At 50.4% G+C, this 27,162-nt stretch overlaps 1 protein-coding gene across 5 annotated transcripts in view; it reads left to right on the top strand.

The window, feature by feature from the left end:
• Positions 1-26,677, top strand: part of ACSF3 (acyl-CoA synthetase family member 3) — a 59,760-nt gene extending 33,083 nt beyond the window's left edge. For all 5 annotated transcript variants that reach the window (XM_039888645.1, XM_039888647.1, XM_039888643.1 and 2 more), the window contains 4 exons: positions 7,512-7,638; positions 20,650-20,784; positions 21,573-21,684; positions 26,314-26,677. In XM_039888645.1, the coding sequence (XP_039744579.1) occupies positions 7,512-7,638; positions 20,650-20,784; positions 21,573-21,684; positions 26,314-26,461 (522 nt within the window). In that variant the 3' untranslated portion in view covers positions 26,462-26,677. The remainder of the gene's footprint in view (positions 1-7,511; positions 7,639-20,649; positions 20,785-21,572; positions 21,685-26,313) is intronic.
• The last annotated feature ends 485 nt before the right edge of the window (positions 26,678-27,162 follow it).

Below are 27,162 nucleotides of genomic sequence, written 5' to 3'. Positions count from 1 at the left end.
TTATTCTCTACACACTGTTCCTTTTCTCATGGTTTATCTTCACTCTTGATATCCTCTCACACCTTGTCTCTAAAATTTACATGTCAGCCACCAAAATTAAATTGACTTTCCTGTCCCAAGGTCTGTCCAGTGAGTCAGAATAGCATAAGCAGATGTGTGACGGACTTGTGTGTGTTTAAAGCTCCATATTGGTGGTTCATTTTTCCCCTCTCCCTCAACATTTTTTTTTTTTTTTTTTTTTTTGGCATGAAGAAAATGATGCTATATCTTAGTTACTTGATACTTGCTTTCTGTAGACTGGATACTCCTTGGCAAATCTGTAAAAAAGTTAGGATCAGTGGACGTGCCTGTCTTTATGGTACAGACTTGTGGTGAATGTGTCTGGTGAACCTAAGACGGGCCTCAGGTTGTGTGCTGGATGAGATTGAGCTGTAGGTGAGGGACTCAAGGGGCCCTAGTTAAGAGTTGGTTTCAATTCCAGAAGACCTCGGCTCTGCGCTCTATGTGTCTGTGGCCACACGGCCTGCATGCTGGCAGCTGCTGTGCTGGAGGGCTCGTCAGTGTGTCACAGGACGTCAGTGCGACATCTGCAGACAGCAGTCATCCTTCTCATTCACCAATTTCAAGTTAGTCTATGGTGAGACACAGCCTGGTTTCAGAGATGCTAAATGTTAAAAAAAAAAAAAAAAAAAAAAACCTCCCAGAATTAATAGAATTAGTATCTCTTCATTTCATGGCAGCTTGCCTGAGATAAGATCATAAATATTTTTTCTTACTATGTGAAATCAGAAATTGACACAATGCTGGGGGTGGACAGAAAGCTCTCTCTGACTTGAATAGCTGTGGTTCCTGCTTCCTGCCCACTACCCAGACCATCTTGCATGTGGTCAGCATGCACTTGGCCATGGAGAGAAGGGCAGGGCTTGGCTTTGCTGGATCTCGACCCTGAGGTTTAACACAGATGGAGAAATAAAGAAAGGGTCCACAGACATTAGGAGCTGGAGTGACCACAGCATGGAGTGGAGTGGTTCTGTCTGTAAATTAGTATACAGTTGGTATCATCTGGGTCCAGTCAGGAGATAGAACACACAGTGATTTGAACAGGTGACATTTAGTACCAAGAATACCTAAACTGACAGAATAACTGTGTGATATAAGAAGCCTCTGTAGGGCACCCAAGGCAGGGAGACTGAAGGGCAAGCACGGAAGAATTTTTCCTTTTGTTGTTGATTCCTAACTGAGAATGGAAATTAAGAAATTAGAACTGTCCATTTCTTCCTTTAATTCTGTCAGTTTTTGCTTAATAGATAGATAGATAGATAGATAGATAGATAGATAGATAGATAGATAGATAGATATTGTTTCATATATTTTGATGGTCTGTCATTAGGTATGTAAATGTTTATAATTGTTATATTTTCTTGCTGTATCGAAACTATTATTAATATATAATGTCCTTTGTCTCTTGTAACCTTTTCTGATTTAAAGTCTGTTTTGTCTGATATCAGTGTAGCCACCCTGCCCTGTTTTGGTTACTGTTTGCATGTAATGTCTCTCTCCATCCTTTCACTTTTAATCCATCGGTGTCTTTGGATCTCAGGCGAGTCTCTTGTAGACAGCATATAATTGGATCTTGTGTTTTTATACACTATGCCAATCTCTGTTTTTTGACTGAAGAGCTTAATCTTTTTATATTTAAAGTAATTACTGATAGGGAGGGACTTCTGTTGTTGTGCTATTTGTTTCCTATATGCCTTGTAGCTTTTTATGTACCCTGTTTCTTATATTAGTGCCTTCTTTTGTATTTAGTTGATTTCTTGTAGTGAAATATTTAAATTCCTTTCTCATTTCCTTTTGTGTATATTCTATAGCTAATTTCTTTGTGGTTACCACAGAGATTACATTTAACATCCTTAAGTTATAATACTAATTTGAATTTATAGCAGCTTAACTTTAATAGCTTACAAAACTCCGCTTTACAGCTCTGTCCCCACCTCTTTCAGTTGTTGATGTCACCGAATTACATCTTGATACACTGTATGCCCAAAACATGAACTAATTTTTTTAAAAATGTGTTAGTCTCCTAAATTATGTAGAAAACAAGATTTGGAATTACAAACCATCGTTACAATAATACTAGCTATTGTAATTGCCCATATATCAACTTTTATTAAGATCTTTATTGCTCCATACTGCTTCAGGTTACTGTCTGGTGTCCTTTCTTTTCTCCTGCAAGATGCCCTTGAGCATTTTTTGAGGGCAGGTATAGCAGTCACCAACCCCTCAGCTTTTGTTTATCTGGGAATATCTTAATTTCTCTTTCATTTTTAAAGGACAGTTTAACTGGATATAGGATTCTTGGTTGATAGGGTTTTTTTTTTTTTTTCTTTCAGCCTTTTGAATGTATCAGTGTACTGCCTTCTGGCTTCCAAAGTTTCTGATGAGAAATTTGCTAATAATCTTATTAAAGATCCCTTGTATATGATGATGCTTCTCTTGCTACATTCAAGATTCTTTCTCTTTTGAAAGTTTGATTATAATGTGTCTTAGTGTTAGTCTTTTTGAGTTCATCTTACTTGGAGTTCATTGAGCTTCTTGGATATTTATATCCATGTATTTCATTAAATGTGGGAAGTTTTCAGCCACTATTTCTTCAAATATTCTCTCTTTTTCTTCTAGGACTCCCATAATGCTTACGTTGGTCTGCTTGATGGTCCCTCAAGCTCTGTTTGGTTTTCTTTTTAATCTTTTCTTTCTATTCCTCAGACTCAATAATTTCCATTGTCTTCAGGTTTGCTGTTTCTTTCTTATGCCTGGGCATATCTGCCTTTGAATGTGTCTAGTGAATTTTTCATTTCATTTATTGTACTTTTCAGTATTTGTTTTTTTTTGGCGGGGAGCGGATTTCTCTTTATTGATCTTTTCATTTTGTTCATGCATAGTGTTTTGACTTTCTCCGCATTTTCCTTTAGTTCTTTGAGCATCTTTAAGACAGCTTTTTTAAAGTCTCTGTCTAGTACATCTTCCATTAAGTCTTTTTCCGGGCCAGTTTCTATTGTTGTTGTTGTCTTCCTTTGGATGAACCACACTTTCCTGTTTCTTTGTATGCCTTGTGATTTTTGTTGAATACTGACTATTTGGATCTAATAATATGATAACAATTGGAATCAGGTTTTCCCCCTCTCCCAGGGTTTGCTGTTTTTTGTTATTGTTTTTGATTATTGTTCTTATTTTATTGATTGTCATAGGCTGTCTCTGTGCTGAGGATCAGCCTGAGGTATAAACTTAGGTCTTCTTATGTTTTTTCTGAGTCTTTCCTTGGGCATGTGCAGCCACTTTCTAATTTTCCCCATATATGCAGTTTTTTCTGAATGTGCTAATTTTAATGTCTGGTTCCTGAAAAGGGAAAAGTAAAAAATGAGGGCAGGGAAGGGCATCAGCCCTTTAAATTTCTTGAAAGTCATTCCATCTGCTGGGGGACAGACTTGTAACAGTGGGCGGATGTAGAGCAACGGCTGCCTGACTCTCTGCACCTCTGTGATCAGAATCAGCAGTCAGCACAGATCCCCAATATTTGGAGAACAGAGTGCTCTTTGCTCACCCTGGCTCCTACAAGTTGTGTGCAGGCTGCTCCAGGAACATGTATACAGCTGCCTGGCATGGGGATGAGGTGAGAGATGGGTAGATGCTGCTGTGCTGAGAGCTGAAAATGACCAAAATCAACTGCACTTTACCATCTAAGTCTTACTCTGGAAGTTGCAAGCCTTCTTCAGATTCCTAGAGTTCCGAAATAGTTACCTCAAAGACAGATTCTGCCCAAGCAGTTGTCCAGATGGGGAGACAGATTCCTGTGCTTCCTGCTCTGCCAGCTTCCCCTCAGGTAGTTCGTTTTCTTACTGTTGAGTTTTAAGAGTTCTTTTTTGGATATCTGATTTGCCATTATTTTCTCCCAGTCTGTGGCTTGTCTTTTCATTCTCCTGTATTTCATAGAGCAAAAGTTTGTAATTTTGATGAAGTGTAACTTATCCTTTTTTTTTTCTTTTGTGGATTATGCTTTTGCTGTTATTGTCTAAAAACTCCTTTATTAACTCCAGGTCACAAAAGTTTTCTCCTAAGTTTTCTTCTTAGAGTTTTATAGTTTTACAGCTAACATTCCTATCTATGATGCGTTTTGAGTAAATTTTTGCATAGTATGTGAGGTTTAGGTGGAGATTACTTTTTCTGCATTGTGGATATCCAGTTATTCAAATACTGTTTATTGAAAAGATTGTCTTCATTGAGTTGCATTTACAGCTCTGTCAAATCAATTGTACATATTTGAGCAGCTCTTTATAGGTTATATGTTCTCTTCCATTGATCTATGTGCCTGTTCCCCTGCTAATACCACAGTCTTAATTGCTGTAACTTTATATTAAGTTTCTACATCGTAGTGTTATTAAACCAACTTTACTCTTCTTAATCAAAGTTGTTTGGGCTATTCTAGTTCTTTTCCCTGCCCATACCAATTTTAGAAATAGTTTGTATCTATTAAAAAACAACAACAACAACTTTTGGAATCTTGATCAAAATTTCATGAAATATATAAATTCGAGGAAAAGTACATCTCTCCATTTATTTAGGTCTGCTTTGCATGCACGTGCACGTGTGTGTGTGTGTGTGTGTGGTTTTCAGCGTATAGATCCAATACATGTTCTGTTAGATTTATACCTAAGTCTTTCCTGTTTTCTTTTCTCCTATTCCTCCTCCTCCTCTGCCTCCTCTTTTTCAACTATTGTAGGTATAGAGTTTTTTGTTTCTAGTTGTTCGTTGCTAATGTACAGAAATACAATGATTTTAGTGTTTTGGCTTCATATCCTTTAGTAACCTTACTAAATTCTCTTTTTAGTTTTAGGAACTTTTTGTAGATTTATTGAGATTTTCTACATATACTAGGGGTCCCCAACCCTCACACCATGGACTGGTCTGTGGTCTACTAGGAACCGGGCCACATAGCAGGAGGTAAGTGGCGGGCAAGCAGGTGAAGCTTCATCTGTATTTGCAGCCGTTCCCCAGAGCCAGCGTCACCGCCTCAGCTCCACCTCAGGTCATCGGCATTAGGTTCTCATAGGAGCACCAGTCCCTGGTGCCAAAAAGGTTGAGGACCAATGATATGCAATCATGTTTTCTGCAAATAGGAACAGTTTTATTTCTTCCTTTCCAATCCGTATGCCTTTTATTTCTTTTCCTTGCCTTATTGCCCAGACTAGCATTTCCAGTATGATGTCAAATAGAAGTGTGGTTATTCTTGTCTGGATTCCGATCTTATGGAGAAAATATTTGGTCTTTCACTATTAAGCATGACATTAGCTATAGGCTTTTTGTAGATTCCATGCTATTTATGATATGCTGAGAGTTTTTATCATGAATTGAATTGAATGTTTTTCAGTGCCTTTTTCTGCATCAATTGATTTTTCTTCATTAGGCTGCTAATATGGGATTGTGGTTGATTTTCTAATATTGAATTAGCCTTGCATTCCCAGGACAAACTCCACTTAGATATAGTATATCATTTGTTTTATATAGTGCTGGATTTGATTTGCTAACATTTTGTTGAGGATTTTTACATCTATGTTCATGAAGGATTTGGGTCTGTGTTTCTTTTCCTTGTTATTTTTCGACTGGTTTGGGTATAAGGGTAGTGGTGGCGTCATCAAATAATTTGGGAAGTGTTCCCTCTTCCATTTTCTGGAAGCAGTTGTATGTAATTGGAGTTATGTGTTTTTTTTAGTGTTTGATAGAATTTACCAATGAAACCATCTAGGTCTAGACGGGGTATTTTTGGGAAGAATTTATGAATTCAACTTCTTTAATAGTTATTGGACTATTTGGGTCATCTATTGCATCTTGGGTGAGTTTTGTACGTAGTGATTTTTGAGGAACTGGTCTATTTAAGTTGCTGAATTTATGTACATATAGTTTTTCATAGAATTCCCTTGTTAAAACTTTTACTATCTGCAGAGTCTAAAATGACATCCTTCTCATTCCTTATACTGATCATTTGTGTCTCCTATTTCTTTTTTCTTTGTTATTCTTGCTAGAAGTTTATCTGTTTTATTGATCTTTCTTCAAAGAACTAGCTTTTGGATTCATTGAATTTCCTCTTGCTTTTCTATTTTTAATCTTTATTGGTTTCTGTTCTTACCTTCATTTTTTTATTCTGCTTGCTTTTTTCTCGTTTTCAGTTTCTTAAGGCGAAATGTTAGGTTATCAATTTGAGACTCTTTCTCTTTTCTAATACATGCATTTAATGATATAAATTTCCTTCTAAGCATTGCTTTAGCTATACACTCCCAATGTTGATATGTTGCATTTTCATTTTCATTCAGTTCAAAGTAGTTTGGAGTTTTCTTATTTCCCTTATGACTTCCTCCTTGACTCATGGATCGTTTATAAGTGTGGTGTTTATTTTCCAAGTGTTTGGAGATTTTTCTGTTATTTATTTCTAGCTTAATTCCACTATAGTCATAAAACATGCTTGATATGATTTCAGCTTTTTAAAATGTGTTAAGGTGTGTTTTACGGCCCGGAATGTGTGGTCGTGCTTGGTGAAAGTTCTGCTGGTTTGGGTTGGAGTGTAAATGTCAATTAGGCGCCATAGCTAATGGTGTTGCTCAGGTCTTCCACATTCTCGCTGGTTTTCTGACTTCTAGCTCTATTACTAAGTGAGGAGTATTGAATTCTCCAACTAAGCCAGCGGTGGCTTGCCAGAGGAATGCACCTTTGACCCCACAGGGACTTCCTGACTGGTGAGTTGTTGCCTCCTCTGCATATGCTTTTCATGGCACCGCAGAAGTGCCTGCTCAGTTGCTTATAAAACCAAGTCTTCCTCCTGCCCTTCATTGTGGTCACACTGGAGAAACACTGAGATTCCCTGCCTCCCATGACCACGGGAATTCTGGTGCTGCTTTCTCCTGGCACCTAAGTCTTCCTCCTGGAGCCCCCTTCTCTCAGTTGGCTCCTCTGCCAGCTTCATTCTCACCAAGCAAAGTAACCACCTTCAGAGGGCTCTACGGCGAGAGCTGCCAACTCGGACTCTTCCAGTAGCCACAGGCAGACAGCTAGCCGCCTGCTTCTCCTGGGTTCCGTGGTTTGTCCAAGAAATGCCCTGGAGATGGGATTTCATGGGGAACATGGCTTTTAGAAGTGGACAGACAGCTTAATCCAGCCAGGCCTGAGCACTGAGACCTGGCCACTTACTCACATCTTCAAATCTATAGGATGGGGCTGTTTGTTATAGGATGAAGAGATGATCCACAGCCCCACCCGGGGCAAGGCAAGCTCAGGGAGCAGCTCGGTGCCGTCATAATTGAGTTCCTGCACTGAAAGCTTTGTTTCTCAGTCATTTCCAGCTAAGTGTTTAATTTCAGAAGAATGCATAGTCCTCATGTCGGCCATGGGCACAGGGAAGGCAGGTGGAGACCCCATCCTGAGAGGTGTTGCTCTGACGTGCATGCTTTTCTCCCATACCTCAGGTAACCCCAGGGTTCAAGGAGAAGGAAGGGGAGCTCTTGGTCAGGGGACCCTCTGTGTTCCGGGAATACTGGGACAAACCAGAAGAAACAAAGAAAGCGTTTACCTCAGACGGCTGGTTTAAAACAGGTAAGGGGGTCTGGAGGGGGAGGGGGCTGGAGGATGGGGGACCCAAAGGGAATGGGGAGTGTGACTAGACCACCTTGAGTTGTCACCATGCCTGGACATCCCTGGAATCTTCTGTGAAGGGCAGGTGGGTAGACTTTGTGTCTCAGTCTTTGCACCTGTGCCCCCACCCAGCATACCAGCCCCCTGCCAGCCTCTAGAAGGAAGCTCCTGAGGCCACAACCCTCAGGAGGGCCAGCAGCGCCGCCCCCCACCCGCCCCAGGCCTTGCAGCAAGTCTCCCACCCTGTCCCCTGGCCCAGCAGCCTCTGCCTGGGTCAGGACTCCCCGCTTCCCAGTCACAACTGTATTCTACATCAGAGACCCTCCTCACCCCCTCCCATGTACCCTGCTTTGTAAATATTCCCCTCCCCCATTCTGCATCAAAGTCATTTTGATAGAATGTGGTTTGTTTGTGGTTTGGGTCATTCATTTCCATTATTCTCTGTGCTAAAGTCTGCACTCTTTGTGTCACCTGCCTGAGTGGGCAATTGTAAACCTGTGATCAAAGCCCAGGGCCCAGCGCCTGGGCGGAATGAGGCAGCACTGCTGGAATGTGCTGGTGGGGCCCCCCACACCGGCATCCTCTCACCTGGGACACACACCCAGAGCCTGCTCTGAGGAGCCTCCTGCCCCCTTGTCCCCCATCCTCCTCACTTCCTGGGGCCCAGCGGTCCTGTCGAAGTGAACAACACGGCAAATAGTGAGAATGCTTAGGTTTGCAGCTGCACTGACTCACTGATGTGCGTGCTTATCTAGAACATGCACCAGAACAGCAGTTCCTGATATCTAAGTGGTGGGATTCTGTGTGCTGCCTCCTTTTCTTTTTGCCTATCTATATTTCTAAAACTTTTGTGCTGAATGAGCATTATTTTATAATAATCTTAAGGCAATATTTTCTAAAAAGAAAGGCCTATTTTCACGTTATCATATGTGGGTGCCATAATCAGAAATGCGCCATAATGCCTGCTCTTCTGTGGGGAGCAGGGCTCAGGAGAAAGGAGGGCACCTGCGGATGGGACAGAACACTGCTGGTGGGCGTTGTCAAGATGGCATATGCGCATCTGATGGGGAGAGAGGGCGTGTCAGATGGCTGTGGCCCTGGCCCTTAGCCTGGTGACCCTGTGGCTGACTCTGGCACATGTGTTATCTCACCAGGCTCAGGTCCAGATGGACCTGCAGGGGGCAGATTTCATGTTCACTCTCTAATCTGCTACCATCATGGGACTGAGGTGAGGCGCCCATTGAGGGTGAAGGGGCAGATGAAGAGTCCTCCTGAGGGGTGTCAGGTGGTCCCCTATCTGCCCCCATGCAGATGGCACTTGGGGCTGGACTTGCTGATCTTGGCCAGTCCCGTATCCACCCTGTAGTCCCATAGCCATCCATGGCTTTGTCACATGCCCTCTGAAGTATATTTCCCGGCAGCTGTGATTGAAACCGTCCTGTCCCCCTGGTCCCTCCACACTGGGCAGAGAGAGCCGGTGTGTGGAGAGTTCCAACGAGTTTGCAGAGTGGACATTTGCCAACCTCCAAAACAGGCCAGTGCCCCAGGAACCCTGGCAGCCAAATCTGGGGAGTGGGTCAGCAGAGGGCCTAGTGGTTGGGGACCCAGGAGCCCAGATCACCTATTTTGGACCCTCCTGTTTCTACCAGTCACAAGATGTGGTCAGCATATTAATACACACACACCCCTTACCCTCTGTAAACATCCACATTAACAGGTCAGTTTGGTGGAAACAAACCTCTATTATTGTCCATCAGATGCAAAATTTAGGAAATATTACTTTTGAGCTAATCATGTTTTTTGTGCGTCCCTCCTGCAGCCCTTCGAACAGTCCCCTGTTTGGAAACCTTGACTCGCTTTGTAGCCATCTTCTTTTATTTTAAAATTCAGATAAAAAGCTGCAGATTTTTTTTTAAAGCACAGGAACCAAAACCCTGTGGATTTTGCTGATAGCAGGGCTCACTGAGCACTGGGGCGGCAGCAATGCAAAATGTGGGGCAGTCAGCGTTAAAACATTTCAGTCACCACTCCTGATGAATATTTCAGTTGAAAGGGAATAGTATGCATTAATTATTGTAAAGAGATGTCTTTAGGAGAAAATGATTTTGAAATTCAGTTTAATTTCATTGTAATGCGCTGCAAACAGGAAGGGAGTATGTGTGTTTAATTGGCTCTCGGGGGTAAGGCCTGGAAGCCGCATGCCTTTGTCACAGGCCATTAGCGATACAGACTGCATAATGAGAGCGCGCAATCAGCTCACAGCTGCCGGCTCCTACGGGGAGAGCATGATATTAAATAGAAATCAGGATAAATTAAACTTAACCCTTTCACTGGCCAGCCCCTCCTGCCACACGAATTCTGGCAGGAGCTGGAGGAGGGCTGTGTCCGGCCAGCTCCTCCTCAGTGGCCTCCTTTGTGTCTAGATGACAGGAGATAGGCTGGCTGCTTCAATTCCATCCACTCCAGCCCTCCCTGCCCTGTGAGTGCCTGCATCCTTCCCTGCAGCCCAGTTCTGCCAGGGAGAACATGCAGGAAGCTCCTTGCAAGCCCCCAGGGCTTGGGGCTGCCTCTCAGGGAGGGAATCAGAGGTCTCTCCCCAGAAACTCCCCTGACAGCCACAGTGATTTCTCCTGACTCTTTGCATTCCACCTGAGCACCGCCACACCCTCTAAAGAACCTGGTCAACACACACACAGGATTCAGCGCCGGCCCAGGGCAGGGGAACGGGCATCCTCAAGGCTTTACACTGAACCTGCTGTCAGAGCTGAGGACATAGGATGGAGCTGAGGACACAAAGATGAGGACACAGAAATGAGGACGCAGGGTGGAGATGGGGACACGGAGATGAGAATGCAGGACAGACGTGGGGACACGGGACACAGATAAGGACGTGGGAACAGAGCTGGGCAAACACTGCAGGTCCTACTGCCCTCTTGATGCTTTACCCTGAGCAGTTTTGTCATTTTAAAGAGACTGATGACTGAACATGAGGAAACAAAAATAGCATCTCTGACTTATTTTAAAGAATATACATCATATACTGTTTAATGTTGAGAAGTGACATAGTAAATAGTAAACTAATTATAGATAAATACATGTGTAGAAGGTTATTTAAGTAACTGGGAGAAAGAACTGTAGGAAAGTCACCAGAACATTATTGGGGTGTCTGGTGGTGTCTCCTCCCTTTTTCTTCTACAGTGAGCATGTGATGTTATTGTCAGAGACAAACATTAAAAGCTATTTGTTTAAGAAAACAACTTGCCAGTAGAACAACAGAAGAGAGAGTCTGAGATTTGCAGCCTTGATGGAGCACGGATATTCTCTAAGGCAAGGGTCCCCAACCCCTGGGTGGGGAACCAGTACTGGTCTGTGGCCTGTTAGGAACCGGGTTGCACAGCAGGAGGTGAGTGGCGGGGGAGTGAGCAAAAGCTTCATCTGTATTTGCAGCCGCTCCCCAGCGCTGGCATCACCGCCTCAGCTCCACTTCAGATCATCAGGCATTAAATTCTCATAGGCACCCTGGTCCCCAGTGCCAAAAAGATTGGAGACTGCTGCTCTAAGGTGTCACTGTAGTGGTACCTTGAGGGCTCACTATGCAGCCCAAGGAATGACGCAGGGAGCCCAGTCAACCCCAACAGGAACGATGAGCAAAGATGACAGGCAGATCTCAAAAGAAAAATGCAATTGGCCATAAAAATAAGGAAAATGTGTTGCTTCCTAGTGTTAAAAGAGATAAACGTGCAAAGATTGACTCTGACCAGATTGGCAAAGATTCTCTGAAAGCCGACAGTGTCAATGCTGTGAGGCCACACCGCTTCCCATATACAGGTGGAATTGTGTGTCAACAGTGTTTCTAGGAATCTATGCAAAGAAAATAATCAGAGGTGGTCAAAGATGGATGGGTAAAGATGCCTGTTGCAGAATTATTTATAAAGTGAAAAACTGGAATCACTTGCTCAGCCGAAGGGGATGGTATGTGTGGTGTGATCCATCCAAACAGTGGAGTATTGTGAGGCCTTAGAAACCACGTTTTGAAGAATAATGACACGAAGGAACCCTGCTGACATATGTCATATACATGTGTATATGTGCATGTTTGGGTTTGTGTATTCCAGGCACAGAACGCTGACTCTTATCGCCACATGATTTTCATTTCTTCCCTTGTTTTTCTTTCTCTTCCATAAGCTTCCTCAATAAGCTTTGTTACTTGTATAAACGCAGATGAGTATAAATTGTTTTTTAAATTTTACACTGAAGTTTAAACCTTCTCATGTGAAGAAGGCCTCAGAAGAGCATTCAGGAGTAGCGTTTGCTCCACTCATGTCTTGCCCAGGCGACTTGCTCATAGCTGCTCTGAGCTCTGATGCATTTCTCCAACAAGGAATACTTTCATTTTGACCAATAAATAAATCATAGTCAGGAGTTAGGCAAAGTGTTGAAATGCAGGGACCCCAGTGGCTCACATTGGTGAGTTCGCGATAGCACATGTAACTGCAGATTGTCAACAACCTTCACATCTGGCTATCCAAGAATGACCAATTCGCACATGAGCCTCACTTCTCACTGGAAAGCAGGGTCACTGTGAAGCCTGCGTCCGAGGACGGGGTCCCTCCAAGGACACTTGATGTTGTCGGCCATTTAATCTGCAGCTGTCCTGGGGTTTCCCCTGCTGCACATGGCTGAGCTCTGCCGTGGCGCAGTCTCCTTTGTCGGTGACACCTTTTGTGTGCAGGAGCTTTTGTTGTGGTATAGTCCTGTCTGGCAGCCGTCTCCTTTGTGTGTGCTTTGGTTTTTTTTTTAGGTTGCTTAAAAATCCTTTGTTCTCAGTGGTCATAAAGATATTCTCCTATATTTCCTCCTGAAACTTGCCAGGCTTTGCTCTCACGAATGTAAGTCTCTGATCCACCTGGAACTGGCTTTTGAGTGGAGTGACACAGCAGTGTCACGGCATGTGTTGCCCTGTGCAAACTCCATATCCTCTGTCGTGTATCAAACTCTGCTGCACACAGCCGCTCCTGGGCCTCTGTGTTGTTCCCTTAGCCTTTTTTTTTTTTATCCCCCTGTACTGGTTGGTCTCAGATCTTTGGGCAGAGGGTGTTTTTAAGGTTTTGTTTTTTATCGAAGCTGTACATCCACGGCTCAAAGACGCCATTGGTTTCACCAATTTAGGAACAATAACCAGCCCCCGCCCCACATACTTGTTAGCTGTTTCTTTGACATTGATCCCCATATCCTGGATGACTGCTGAAACTGCCAACCCTGTCCTCCCCGCAGCGCTCTGTCATCAGCAGTTCGTGTGCAGTGCCTGCATCGTGAGGTCACATATGCACCATTCAGAGCTAAGCCGTGTGGGAACCGTGGCTCTTGTTTCCCCAAGTTGGAAAGGGCTTGTCTGTCCATCTCTTACACCCCCGCCCCAGACCAGCTCCACGGTGTAGCACACACAGCCTCCCTCCCTCTTTGGAAGAAGCCCCGCCCCACCCCACAGCGCCTCGCCGCCCAGGCTGGGCTGGTCACCTCCGCATCAGTGCACAGCTCCCACCGTCACCCATGCACAGTCCATCCCTCCCTCCAGGATAGACCCTCTTGTTCCTGCACCCATGGCTTCCTCGATCCTCTTCCACTTCTCAGTTTGGGGCTTACACCCCTCAGAAGCCTCCTGAGAGTGGACTTATGTCTGGCAGAGTCGTCCTTCTGGTTGGGCTGGGTATAGAATTCTGGGTTAGAAATCATCTCTATTGGTTTCTAGCTTCTATGTGTGCTGCTGGCCACAGCCATGTTATTCCTGGTGTTTCACGAGCACCCAGGGGAGCATTGACAGCAGTGGTCTCAGCCTCCCCTAGTTTCTTCGAGGATCAGGAGCCCAAGTATAAGATGCTCCCTGGCTACTGTAAGAGTGTCTGGGCCTCATCCACCTTGTTTCCTCACTCACCTCCCCCAGCCTTTTATGCAGCCAGAGACGGAGCATGTGAGGTGCCCAATGTCGCTCCATCAATAGCTCAGGATCCTTAGCGGAACAGGGACAGTGCTATTCCTGTGTTGCTCCAGGGTCAGGATCCTCACCAGCCAAGAGCGCTTCATCCAAGGATCTCACATGTGCAGGGCCAGGCCTGCCACTCACACTCACCCATCCATCCAGATTTATTTTCAATTACAGTTTGAGGCTGAAACATGAACTAGCACTGGATTGGAGAATGGTGCATAAATTCTGCTGCAGACCCATGTGCCTGAGCTCTGTGAAGTATGACTGTATTGATCGTGACATTATGTCTGTCAGAGCAAAGCTCCCTGATTGTGGGTGGGCCTCAAAGCCAGGGGGCAGGATGCTCATTAACAGGAGACTGATTCCAGAATCAATGCATTTTGATAAATAATGCCGTTACAAAAAGTGAAAGTTGTTAAATTGTTTGTGAGTTGTATCTGAAGCTCCCCATTGCCACACAACCCTCCCCGAGGGGGCAGCTTGTCTGTCACTCTGTTGAGACTGTTTGGCTTTTATGTACCAGGCCCTGACAATGGTGCTGGAGCTTGGAAGGACGAAATTGCTGGAAGGACATAAGAAGAGTTCTCATCTTCGTTAACGCTCAATCAGCGACTCCCAGATGTCAGAAACCCCAAAGCATGCAGAGAGAGGGCCCCTTCAGATGGTGGTGTCCGGAGGCCTCTCCGAGAGAAGGCAGCAGCCAGGGGGAGGTAGGGGCACAGGTTGCCAGAGGGAACTATGTGTGCAAAGCAGGAAGGGACATGGCATTGGTGCAGAGCTGGAGGAAGATGGTGCGCTGGAGAATTCTGCCCTAGGGTCTCCCCTCAGTATCGTGAAAGGCCAGGGGCCCACAGGGCCCAGTGGGTGCATGAGGGACTTGGGATTTCTTCTGTGGGCCTCAGGATGCCTCCTCTGTGGTTGGAAAGGAATTCCAAAGCAGCCAGGGGGACGAGGATTCCGATGTGGGACAGCAGGAGCTATGTGGTGATGGCTGCATTCAGGGCAGGCATGCAACTTCCTGACCGTCCGTCAGGGCCCACTGTACACGTGCACACACTCCAGACACAGCACCACCACCCGCAAGGCCAGCCGAGCCCCAGGCATCCCCAGAACCTTCCTGAGGCAGGTATAGGGCTAGGCTGACCTCCTGTCAGCTGGCTTTCATGGAAAGTAGTCACTCCATCTGGCTGCCATAGGAATTCAGGCATGGCCCTTACTGACAGGTGGCTACCGTGTTCTCTGACTCAGAGGCCTGGCACCTCAAGAAGGATACGGAACTGGCACTGACTTCCTTCCCGGAGGGCCGCATGGCCCCCGGGGTCTGCCCTCAGTGTTGCTCAGCGGAACCCTATAGGTACCTCCAGTGCAGTTGCTGGGTGGAGTCGTGACCCCACCTAGTCTGCATGCACTCAGGCACCCCCGGGGCAGGGAGGCCATGGGGGTGTCAGCACTTCACTGAGGGAAGAGTCTGCCTAAGAGCCGCCCTCACAGCCCTGCCAAACCCTGGCTCCTGCGACACTGTGAACATGCCAGAGCCACAGGGCCTGATGGTTCCCCAAACAGGCCGGGGGGTGGGGCGCTGGATGAGCAGAGCAGGTGTTCCCAGCAAGGGTGGAGCCGCTAACACCTGAGGAAGATAGTCCCAGCCTGATGGGGCATCTAATTAGCATCCTGATAGGCAATTTCCCACATTTGTTTTCAACACTTGTTTCTCAGTCATAAATTTGGTTAATACAAATTCTTTCTTTAAAAAATTATTGCTTAATTATAATGTGTTGCAGATGCTGCAAGTGACTTATGTTGGGGTGAACCCGGGGGAGAAGGATGCTCTCCTAGAGTTTGGGGAGAGCTTCTTCTCCATAAACCAAGCAGCAGTTTCTTAAAACTTTTTATTTTGAAATACTCACAGATTCACAGGAGGTGACAGATAATGTGCAGGGAGGTCCTGGCACTTTCCCCTAGTTTCCCCAGGTGCCAGCATCTTTTGAAATTGGCACATCACCAAAGCCAAGTCCCAGGCTCACTCAGGTCCTACCACTACACGTGCACTCGTGTGCACCGGCATGTGTGTGTGCTCAGCCCCACGTGCACTCTCATCACCCGTGGTGGGCCACGTAACCACCGCCCCCGTAGTAAAAACATTTCTGTCACCTCAAGACTTCTGGTGATGCAATAGATCTCATCTGAGGGACCTGCAGCCTGTTATGTGGAGCAGGCCTGAGCAGTCCGATACTGGGGGCCACTGCCCATAAGCTGGGCCCTTATTCACACCGGACCAGGCTCAACCCACATTCCACCAGAGGCAGTCTAGACATTGGCCATAGGCCTACTGGCCAGTCTCCAAGGTGAGGTGGGTGAGGCCAGCAGTGGTGGGCACCCGCCCCCAGAGGGCCTAGGCCGCCCCAGCCTCTCAGGGCCTGCAGCGTCTCACGTGGCCGGGGCAGGGGAGTGGGGGAGCCTCAGAGGAAACGCTGAGTTCCCCATGAGACCAACCGTGCAAGGCCTCCCAGCGTCCAGCATGGTCCTCTGCAGGTGGCTGGCAGGTGCTGTCATTGCACCACATGCATCCAGAGGTGCTGCTCTTCAATGGTTCTTCCCAGCGTGAATGCTGGGGCTCCGTCTGTCTAGCCGCCGGCGCTTTCATCCGGGTGGGTCTGCCCTCTCTCACTGCGTGGCCTCTGCACAGAGGCTGCGGGGAGCACAACTTCACTACCTCAGAGCGTCACAGAAATGCCATCCCATGCTTGCTGTTCTTTTAATTTTTAAACAGTTTTAGCGCTGTCGGCCCTGGGCTCTTGGGGGTTTGGAGACGTGCTTTGATCTCTAACTCTTTTATTTCTGATGCCTCCCAACGCAGGTGCTTTCAGGCCCACAGGGGGAGCCGAGGGAGGCACACCTCGCCGCCTCTGTTGTGCACATGGCTGCGTCCCACTGATGGGGGTGGGTGGAGGTGGCACCACGGGTGCAGCGAGTAGGTGCAGAACTCAGCAGTCTTACTGTGTAAATACTGGTGCTGTCGCTGTGGGGCTTGCTCTGTAGACATGCAGCTCCCACCCTTGCGGGCTTCTGTGCTGCATCATCCCCCCCACATCCTCGAAGGCTGAGGACCCTTTTTTCTGAATCTGTTTCTGTCAGCACCATGGAGCAAACATGTCACTTTCACCTTCAGAGAAAGGCTGCCTGTGAGTCAGAGCCTCTCTGGAGCGCTGAGACCACGCTCTTTGCCAGGGTTTAACACCTGCTTCAGGCATATCCAAGGAAATGGAGCGCAAGGTCTTGAAAGGTGTTCAGGGTCCCTGTTTTTCAGGGCATCAAGTAGCCATGTGGGCCTTACCTCCCAATTCCGAGCATGTCCCCTCCCCAGGTGTGTCACCTGATCATCCTGCCTTCCATGGTTCCACTGGGACCTTGGAGTCTCCAGGCAGCACAGGGGTCCCCTGGAGAGCAGAATGATTCCACGGTAGCATCCAGTGAACCCTGCGTTCCACAGACCCTCCATTCTCACCCCTAGTCCCACCACTCTCTCCAGTCTGACTCACCTCAGAGAAGGCGGACACCCCAACCTGGCCCTCTCCCACTTTCCGGGAGCCCGGCCACACCTCTCCCTCCCTCAGAGCTCAAGAGTCCTTTCCTCTGCTCTCCCAGCCCTTCATCCCACAGGAGCAGCTCCTGTTGACTGTGGCCCCAGGACCTCTGCATTTCTGAAAGCAGTGGCCATTTCCACCCCTGTCTTCTTGACCCCTCCCGAATATTCCCCTCAGGGAACCTTTGCCCCACTGACCACTGGTCGGTTCCCTCCTCCTCTGGCCTCTGCTCCCCCTGGTGAGCAGACAGCGTGGAAGGTTGTGAGGAAGCTGGGGCCCCTCAGGAGCTCCGGGCTGGTTGGGCCTCACACCACGTGTCACTCCTTGGCCACAGCTACTCCAAGGAGTGGGGGGTCCGTGCCCGGCGCTTCCTGAAGATGCTGGCAGTGAGGCCATCTGTGTAGCCTTCCCAGCGGCTGGGAAACCCAGCCCGCCTTCTGGAAGGGTCCATACGTGACAGCCTTTCTCAGGACTCTTTTCGGTCTTTCTTGCTCCATTTTCCCCAGAGCAGCCACCTTTGGCTCCCCACACACGTCCCCGGCCCAGCTCTCCCCGAGGTCCTCAGTGCAACACCCCCACCCCAACCCTATCTTCCTGCTCCCAAGTTCCCTAGCTCTGTCTGCTGCCACACCCACCCGTCTCCCACCTGGGCATGGCTGCAGCCACCATCGGCCCTGGTCATCACACTGCCCAGCAGTTTCCACAGTCAGCGGGGAAGGAGCTTATCAGACACCAATACTGTCCCTTTACCCTGTGCTGGACGTTCTTGTGGCCTCTGGGGCTCTTGGTAAAGACAGGATACCCAGGCACATCCTGTGTTATCTACCCCAACACTCTCCTGGGTCTTCCTCACAGCCGCACTCCTGCTCCCAAGAGACATGACACACGCCCACACACCTCCCCTCCCCTCTACAATGGGCCTCAGCCCCACCCTTGCCTCCACTTCATGTGCCTCTTTCCCTCCAGACCAAGATCCACAATGCCGGGCTGCTCTGCCTCTGCGTCTGGCCAGGCAGCAGATGCTGCCGGAGCTCACCGCCCCAGGACGCAACACATGATGCGCGTGTCCTGGGTGTGCTGTATCCACTGACCACTGACTAGGGGCTTCAAACAACAGGAATCTGTTCCCTCCCAGTTCTGGAAATTAGAAGTCTGAAATCCAGGTGTCGCAGGGCCACGCCCCCTCTGGAAGTTCTGGAGGAGGATCTTTCCTGCCTCTTCCGGCTCTTGGGGCCTCCAGGTGTTCCTGGGCTTGTGGCTGACCACTCCACCTTCCACTTCCATCCTCACGTGGACTTCTCTGCTGTGTGTCACATCTCCCTCTCCCTCCCTCTGTTAAGGACATATATGATCACATTTGGGGCCCGCTGGGTAATCCAGGATGACCTTGACTGTCTGTCATCATGTGTTGTCTTTCTCTGATGATGATTTGAATAAGTGACCGGAGCTCTCCCAAGTGCATCTTTCCTTACTTGGCACATAAATCCCCAAACCTCTCCATGATATAACTTCCGTATGTCTGTCTCCAGCACATCCTTACCATTTCGCTGCCTGACTTTTCTCGGAGGACCTCCTAGTTCTCCCTGCTCTTCATCAGGCTGATAACAGGAGACAGGCGCCAAAGGAAGTCTCATCCACTGAGGTGGCTGAGCTGGTGTGCAGGACAGGGACACCTGGAGATGCTAGAGAAATGTCTGAGCAGGGCCAAGTCAAGGAGAGACAGCAGCTGGAGAACTAGAACATTGTAGGCGGGGAGCCAGTGTGTGTTCCCGGGGGACGAGGGGTCATGGCCAAGGGCTGTGGTGGAGCCGGTGTGGGTGCAGTGGTCAGAGGCTCTCACCCTGGCTTAAGCTACATTAACACAGAGCAGGGCTGAGAGCAGCTCAGAGAGACTACAGATGACATCAACAGAGATGCCCAAACCACGTCAGCCTTGGTATGGGCAGTGGGCGGCATCCCTAACAAGACCAGGGACAGAGGCAGAGCCTAGGGCAGGCAGCAACACGTTGCTCTGCTGGGTCCCTGGGCAAGCGGAGGCCAGTGGGAGCAGGCTCAGGGAGAGATCTGAGGGACCTAAACGCCAGCATGGCTTCACCGTGGGCAGTAGGCGGCTGTGACAGCCTAGACTGGGTTGAAGTGATGGGCAGCTGATGGGCAGGAAACTGGGGAAGACCGTACGGTTGTCCAGTGTGGAGGGGACAAGGCCATAGCCAGGGCTACACAGCAGGAATGGGAGAAAGGCCGAGGTGGGCTTCATGGCTTAGGACAGGCTGTGTCCGCCCTGTCCCTGCAGCGCACTCCTGTCCCTTCGCGCCTGCACCGTCGGGCTGCGCGGGTGCTGCACTGCGTCTCCCCAAAGCCTCTCGTTTCCTAAGCTTCCTGTCAGCACGAGAGAGAGAACCACCACACTCACCACCCTGTGCTCTTAGAGCCTGGCCTTCCAGCCGCACTATAAATAAGCCGGCAGCCCGTCCGAGCACACCCATCCGTCTTGTTTAATAGACTGGAGAGCGCCCCACGCCACGGCAGGTCTCAAGGAGTGGCAAGGTGATGGATGGCACCTTCCTGCGTCAGACGGCATGATGTATAATGAAATATTTATGATTTATTTCAGCTAATAACCCAGCGTGAAGTGCGGGGTGTGTGAGAGCAGACGAGGGAAACGGCACAGCTCTGCTCGCAGAGGGCGGGGCGGGGGCGTCCTCACGCGCACACGTGCATCCCACACACATTTACACACATGTATGCACTCAAACGGCCCGCCTCACTGCACCCTCGATGCCCTGGGCTGGAGTGCACACCTCGTGGCCCTCGTCATCCTCTGTTCTGCCACCCTCTCTGAGAAAGGACAGCTGGATTTTTAGCTAGGGAGGGCTCCCGCCAGGGTGACACCCAGGAGAATGGAGGTGGAAAAGCAGGCCGTCACCTGGAGAACAGGGAGTCCCTTTCCTCCTGTCAGAGACCCCCGTGAGGCCCAGGAGCACCCCACCGGGGAGGGGCCGCAGTGATGCCCAGCCCCGCCAGGGCCCTGTTGTGGCTGGAACCCCCTGGCGGACATTGGGAGGCAGCCGATTCCTGGGTTTCCGTGGACCTGAGAGGCAGCAGGAAGGGCACTGTGCGGTGACAGCACGAGGCCCCAGCTGTCACACCTGCATAGGAATGCAACCAAAGGGGGCCGTTCTGGTGTCGGCATCACAGATTCGGGTCACAGCCATCGAATTTTGTGCTTGCCGCCTTCTCCCAAAAGTGCCCCACACATGGCTGCCGTACCCGTGGTGCTAACACTCACAGACAGACACCCAGTGTTCACCACACAGGTACACGTGTCCTTGCGGGCACAGGGACCATAACATGCTGAGTTACAGCCCCAGCTCGCCTCCTGCTGACCAGAGCCCCTTTCTTCAGGTGATACAGTCATGTTCAAGGACGGCAGCTACTGGATCCGGGGCCGCATGTCAGTGGACATCATCAAGAGCGGTGGCTACAAAATCAGTGCCCTGGAGGTGGAGCGGCTGCTGCTGGGACACCCCAGCATCCAGGGTAAGTGGCTGTGGCACTGCCATTTCAGCGCAGCTGTACTTGGCCCAGACCCGGCCTTCTTGGGAACAGATGTGTTTTTCTCTGTTTGATTATAGACAAAACAGAGACCAGCCTGCAGTGGACACCACACAGTGGGGCCCTCCACACACCACAGTTAGGGTCTGCCCAGCCCACACCACAACTGGTTCCAGGTCTGGCTGCGCCACTTAGCCCCTGTGCAAGAGAGTGGCGGCATCCCCATGCTCAGAAGTAGCTGCATGCTCAGGTTGGCCATGGGCCAAGCATCCTGGTAGGACCAGAGCGGGTGGCTGCAGGCGCTAGTCCAGGAAGCATGGTCCCCACCCAGACCACCTCCTAACCTAGAGTCACAGGCTGTGGGACCCTGAGGACAGCAGAGGCAGCTCCTGTGGACCCAGACCCAGCCATTTCACCGGGGCTCTCCCTGGTAGCCTGTCCACGGGAGCCCGTAGGCCTGAGGGGCAGAACGTTCTGGACCTTTAATCATCCTCAGCCCTCTTATTAGCAACTGTCCCCAAGGACAGTGCAAGGGGAGGACAGGAGCGGTGGGCAGGCAGTTCCCACCCTGGACCCCCGCAGAGACATCATGGGGAGCCCACCCTCGTCATCCCCAGCAGGCCTCCGGCACTCAGTGCTGCCAGGCGGCTGTTCCCCAGGACTTGCTCCTGGGATTCCGAGTCTTGGCATTTCCTGCACGTTTCTGGTTATCTTCAGCCTTCAGTGCTTGCTCGTCGTGGCATTTAAGGTGCCCCACGCTGTTCTGTCCACAGATGTGGCTGTGATCGGAGTTCCAGACATGACATGGGGCCAGCGGGTTACCGCAGTGGTGAAACTTCAAGAGGGACACTCACTGTCCCACAAGGAGCTCAAAGAGTGGGCCAGGTAAGGGCTGGGCAGGCAGGGGCAGGGGGCATTCGTGGTGTCAGGGGAAAGAGGACCATCCAAGGTCAGGGAAATGAATGGGTTGGGGGTGGGCTGTCTCGTGGTCTGATGGAGGGCCAGGCAGGGGTCTTGGGCCTTGCCGTCATCTGGGGCAGAGGGGTCATCTGGGGCAGAGGGGCCATCTGGAAGGTCAGGTGACGTGGTACTCCCATGAGGCTACCCCCCAGTGAAGTGCTCCAGGAGGCTCTGTAATGATGGCAGAAGATGTAGAACCCTATTCATGCCCATCACAGAAGGGCCATGAACACCCAAAGGGAAATAGAAGCCCCCGTCCCCAGCCATACACCTCAGCTATGAGATTTGGTGGAAGGTCCTGGGGTGGCAGAAACACACGCTCCTGGACGGGGTTGTCTGTGGTGAGCAAGTAAGTCCTCTGCCGGCTTTAGGAGGAGGCTTGACAGGGAAACATCCCGTTAACCTGAAGCCAAGATCCAGAGCATTCTACGTGGCCCTGGGGTGCTGGGCCGGCCCAGAGGGCCCTCCCGTCCTCGCCCTCTCCCTCCCCAACCATGGCACCTGTCCCTCGGCTGTGCCCTAAAACACAGACACTGAGCTCGGGGCGTTTTCACATGCCCCTTGGGTGATCACTGCCAGCCAGAGGCCAGAGCTCCCTGCTCTCTCCTTGAGAGGAGCCAGGCCCCGCACAGCAGCACAGTCCCTGTCCCTCACCCTATATCTTAGTTCATTTGCCTTCACCTAACCCTAAACCCTCCCTCAAGCCTTTCTGTCACCTACCCTGGCCCCAGTGGTTACTGTGTCCCAAGGTCACAGGCCCCTTCCCTGTGCCCATAGTGCCTAGTGGTCAGTCCCAGGACTGAACCTGAACCCCACCACCGTCCTTGTCAAAGGCCAGACAGGACAGGACAGACCCCAGAGGTGGGCCTGATGGAACCATGGAGCAGTGTCCCCGTGAGCTCAGGAAGGAGGCAATTAGCAATCTTCCCTGGGTTCTGTATCTTAAATCCAGGAATTTTCTCCTCCCTATCCCCTCTACCCACGTCCCCCCACCCCACCCCAACTTGTCTCCTTCTCCTTGGTGCTGAAGATATTTTTGGCTCGTCCAACATGATTTCACGAGCAGTAGGAATCCTTGTTTCATCAGGGGCAGCACAGCTGGGCAATTAGATCCCCCGGGATTTGCAGAAGCGCTGTTGGAGCACTGCCGTTTAACAAAGGAGACACTGCTTTGAGTTAACAATTACTCTGTTAAAGTGTGTGGACGTATATGTGTGTGTGCACATGCACACACACACGAACGCGCGCGCGCGCGCACACACACACACACACACACACACACACACACACGTTTGTCCGTGTCCTGTGCCGAGAGCTCTCCCAGCACATTTCAGGTCCAGGCTTTGGCTTCATGTTACCCCGGGGCCGTCCTCGGGCAGGCGTCCCGCACACCCGGGCCGATCTCCCTGCCCCTTCACACCCCACGCTGCTCTCTCCGACTCTCTAATGTTCAGCCCAGGCTCCTGGCCCAGCCCCTGCAGCGGCCTACGCTCGTGGTTGTAGCTTGTACCATGGGTGTGAGAAGACCCTGCAACAGGCACTGTGTACAGAGGGTTTGGGGGCGCTCTGGGGAGATGCTTCTGGGAGGACAGGACTGGGTAGAACAGCAAGCCAGCCTGTCATCTGCCTCCATGAGGACTGTCCCAGACTGAGGCCAGCATCCAGCCCTTTATGTCCCCAAATTGGATAGTTTTTGGGTGTTGACACAGGGGCTGGAGGGACAGGAGGGGTCTCCCTTTCAAAGGGCAGGATGGGCTCCAGATCCCAGCCACCATCTTCGTCCTCCGTGTTCATGGGGGAAGGGAGAGGGGCTGCTCTTTCTTTGGTTGCTGGTTTCTTAGCGAGGCTGCTGTTTCTTTATATGTCATGTTCACTGCCATTTGCGGTCTTTTTAAAGGTTTTTTCTTTTTAATAATATTCTCCCTTTTGCTGCCATTTTTTTCATTTCTGAAGATGCTTGCCACCCCCTCAATTTCTCTGCTCCCTAAGTAAAGGGCTGTCTTCTTGCCCTGGGGTACGCTCTTAGCAGGAGTCAGAGGGGACCTGGCAGCCCCAGTGCAGGCAGCACGTCTCGAGGAGTAAGCACGGCCTCAGAGCTGGGTACCACCATGTGCTCAGGGTCTCGGACGTGTGCAACCTGCCACCCTTCCATCCCCGCAAACTGCCAAGTTGAAATGGGCCACGTGGGACTTAACACACCCGGGAAGAATTCTTGGCATTGACATCTGATCAGGCCACGATGAGTAATGGAGGTGGCTTAAGTCCTGTCCCAACTGTGCCCCACTGTCTCTCTTCCCAGGAGACCAGCGTGGAAGGCACTAGGTAATACCTTTATTGTCCATGTGCATTTTTTCACACGGAAACTTGCTCTTAAACAACTCAGCCTTGCCGGATTCCTGTCTGAGATCTCACTTTGCTTTGAAGCAGTTCTGAGAGTTCATGTTCAGTCGCTAAGCTGGAGCCCTTCGAGGAGGGCAGGCCCGGCCCACAGACTCAGCCCGTGTTTCTCAGTGAAGGTCTCCTTCCCAGGGGACCACCGTTCTTGGAAATGGCAAAGGCCAAGATTTTAAACCCATGTCCTTCATGGCACTTTTAGATCATTTTTTAACTTTTATAGCTTTTGTTTCTTTTTCAGTGGTTGCTAAGTTAGGGTTTATAATGTGCATCTCTGACGCACCAGTGACCCTCCCATAACCTCAGTCTCTTCAGGCACAGATAGCCCATGTGCTGTTATTGCTATGCGTCCACTTTTATATTTGTTACACACCCTCACTACATTCCTCTCACTTTTGTTCAAACGGTTATCTCCTAAAGATAATGCAATAATAAGGAAAATACTATCTGTGTCCCGTCTCTGCTGCTCTTCTTACCTTGGCTTTTCCTGGACTCTTGTCAGCAGCATTTCCTCCTGCCTGCAGACACCCTTCCACCTCTGGGGCACGTCTGCTAATAAGGAACTGTGTCAGCTGCTATATGTCTGAAAACATCCTTACTTTTACCTTCATTCTTGAAAGATACTGTCTCTGGACGTAGGATTCTAGATCGACCGGTTTTTCTTTTAGTTCCTGGAAAATGGCGTTCCACATTCCACGACCTTTTCACCTGCAGTGTTCACCGCAAGAATCCGCTCTCCTGGGCCCTCTCCTCTGTGGGCCCTGGCACCCAGCTCAGCGCTAACGCAGCAAAGCAAAGAGGGGGCATGGGGAGAGCCACACCACACAACGTATCACCCAAACACCACTGGAGACCCTGAGTTTTAGCAGCCAGGCTGGGCGGACGCAGGCAGCTGTGTTCCAGGAGCAGGTGGGGGTGTCGGGCCTTAGGGTTTTGCCCTGCTGCACTGTCAGAGTCACCAGGGTCACCAGGCCAGTCCTGGTGACTTGTTCCAGCAAAGTCCAACCCAGAGCCACACATCGTCCCAGCCCCAATGGGCAGCCAGCCATCTCCTGCAGCTGCCAGGACTACAGATGGTGGCACAATCTCCTTATGAACCAGCAGCCTGCACCCCGAGCACCCTGGAGTAGGAGCCCCCGTAGCCTTTGGCCTGCAGCAGACTGTGGCAGGAGCCGCCCTGAGATAACAATGCATTCAGCACAGTACTGCTGACGCTTTCTGCCTGTGGGCAGATGGACCCAGCCTGCAAGGGCGATTAGGCTCATGTTTATTTATAAGCACCCGGCTGCTAAGGTAAGTTTTGGGATTTCTCTGCCACCCCCATCACTGGCTCCTCACCATGACTGATCCTCAGTGGCCAAGGCTGCCCCACAATTGCAGACTGGAGGGCCACACATGCCTGCTGGCTCTGGGCAGACATTGCGGCCATATGTCCTGCACCCCACTGTCTGAATCATTCTAGCCTGGCCTGAAGATTGTTATCAGTAGTCCCAGAGCTCAGGAGCTGCCACCCCAGGCAGTATCCTGTGCTTCTGCTATTTTATTACAAAGGGGCACATGGCCCCGGGTGTTGCTGTGAGAGAGCAGGGAGCAGGCAGCTCTTGTCTGCCCAGAGGAAGCCTTGGGAGGGAGAACTCGGGCCCTGCAGCCTGAGGAGTTCCAGAGCAGAGCCTATGGGGGTGGGACCCCAGATGGGGTCGTACACAGGAAAACAGGAGAGCACATCATCTAATGGGGTACCCCTCATGGGAGTGGAAGTGCAGGGAGGCTCCTGGACCACCAGACAAGCCTCTCTCGCTGCTTAGGTGCTGGACTCTGGTGGGGCGGGGGGCAGGGGAGGGAAGGGGAGGGGCGGCCGTGCCAGCCCATGTGGCTGCAGCACCCAAGGTCTTACCACTTCCTCCTCTGTCCATCTGTCCAAGGCTGCTGTAGTGACCAGGCCACAGAGTAGGACCAGCTCTCTCCAGCTGTGGGAGACCTGGCCCCAAGTGGGGCTCATCTTCTCCCCTTGGGTGGGCAGAGGGGCATCTCTGTGTTAGTGTGTCCTGCAGCAAGGCACCCTCCGGGACAGGCACAAGGTGGCCAGGCTTCTGGGCCACGGGAAGGATGCTGTGTGGGCCCCGCAATCTCCTGCTACTCAGGCCAAGCGTGTCTCTGCAGAGGCGTTCTGGCCCCGTACGCTGTGCCTTCCGAGCTCCTGCTGGTGGAAGAGATCCCGAGGAACCAGATGGGGAAGATCAACAAGAAGGACCTCGTCAGGCAGTTCTATCCACAAGACCAAGGCCAGGGGTCCATAAGCCAGCTTTAAGCTAAATCCCCGTAAATCAGAGGGAATAGAGTGAGGCCTGATGGAATGAGATCACAGCAGGAGGCCTCCTCTGCCCATCCTTGCGGCTACACCCACACCCTTTTGTGGCCCCTTAAACTCCCCGAGGCTGCCGGGCAGGTCCCAGGCAGGTCTAGGTGTCACCTGAGGATACAAGTTTCCAAAGAAAATGCAATAAAGCTTCACAGAGGAAAAATATTCCTGTGCCTTGCTGTCTGCCCAGGGCCTGCATGGGGGCCATGCTCCAGGTGCAAGGAGTCCTTGCATCTGCACACATGTGCGTGTCACAGCGCAAGGTGTCTCCCACTGTCTGGGATGCCCATGTGGCCACCGCAGGTGACCCGCAACCCCTCTTGGTTGAACCCCGACAGTTGTGAGTAGCTGACCCTGAAGACAGGCCTGGGCATCCAGCTGAGGGGGTCGGGCATGCTATTGTCTCTTCTGTCCTCCCTGACACATTTCCCCGTGAGCTCCAGGACAGCCCATCCTATGAGAGTGGCATCGCTGTTCCCCAGGGACCCTGGCGGAGACTCACGTAGGCCTTCAGGCCAAGCTGACCACCATGGGGATGCAGCTCAGGCGACCAGAGAGCCAGGGAAGCTGAGTGCCTGGAGCCTCTGCTGGGCGGCTGCGTGTAACCCCTCAACCCCCTCAAAAGGAACATTCTAGACCAGGGGCCCACA

This window comes from Pteropus medius, unplaced genomic scaffold, assembly GCF_902729225.1.
Source record: "Pteropus medius unplaced genomic scaffold, Ma_sr-lr_union100, whole genome shotgun sequence".
Lineage (NCBI taxonomy): Eukaryota > Metazoa > Chordata > Mammalia > Chiroptera > Pteropodidae > Pteropus > Pteropus medius.
Note: the sequence above shows the minus strand (reverse complement) of the source record. Positions and strands in the feature narration are given on the sequence as shown.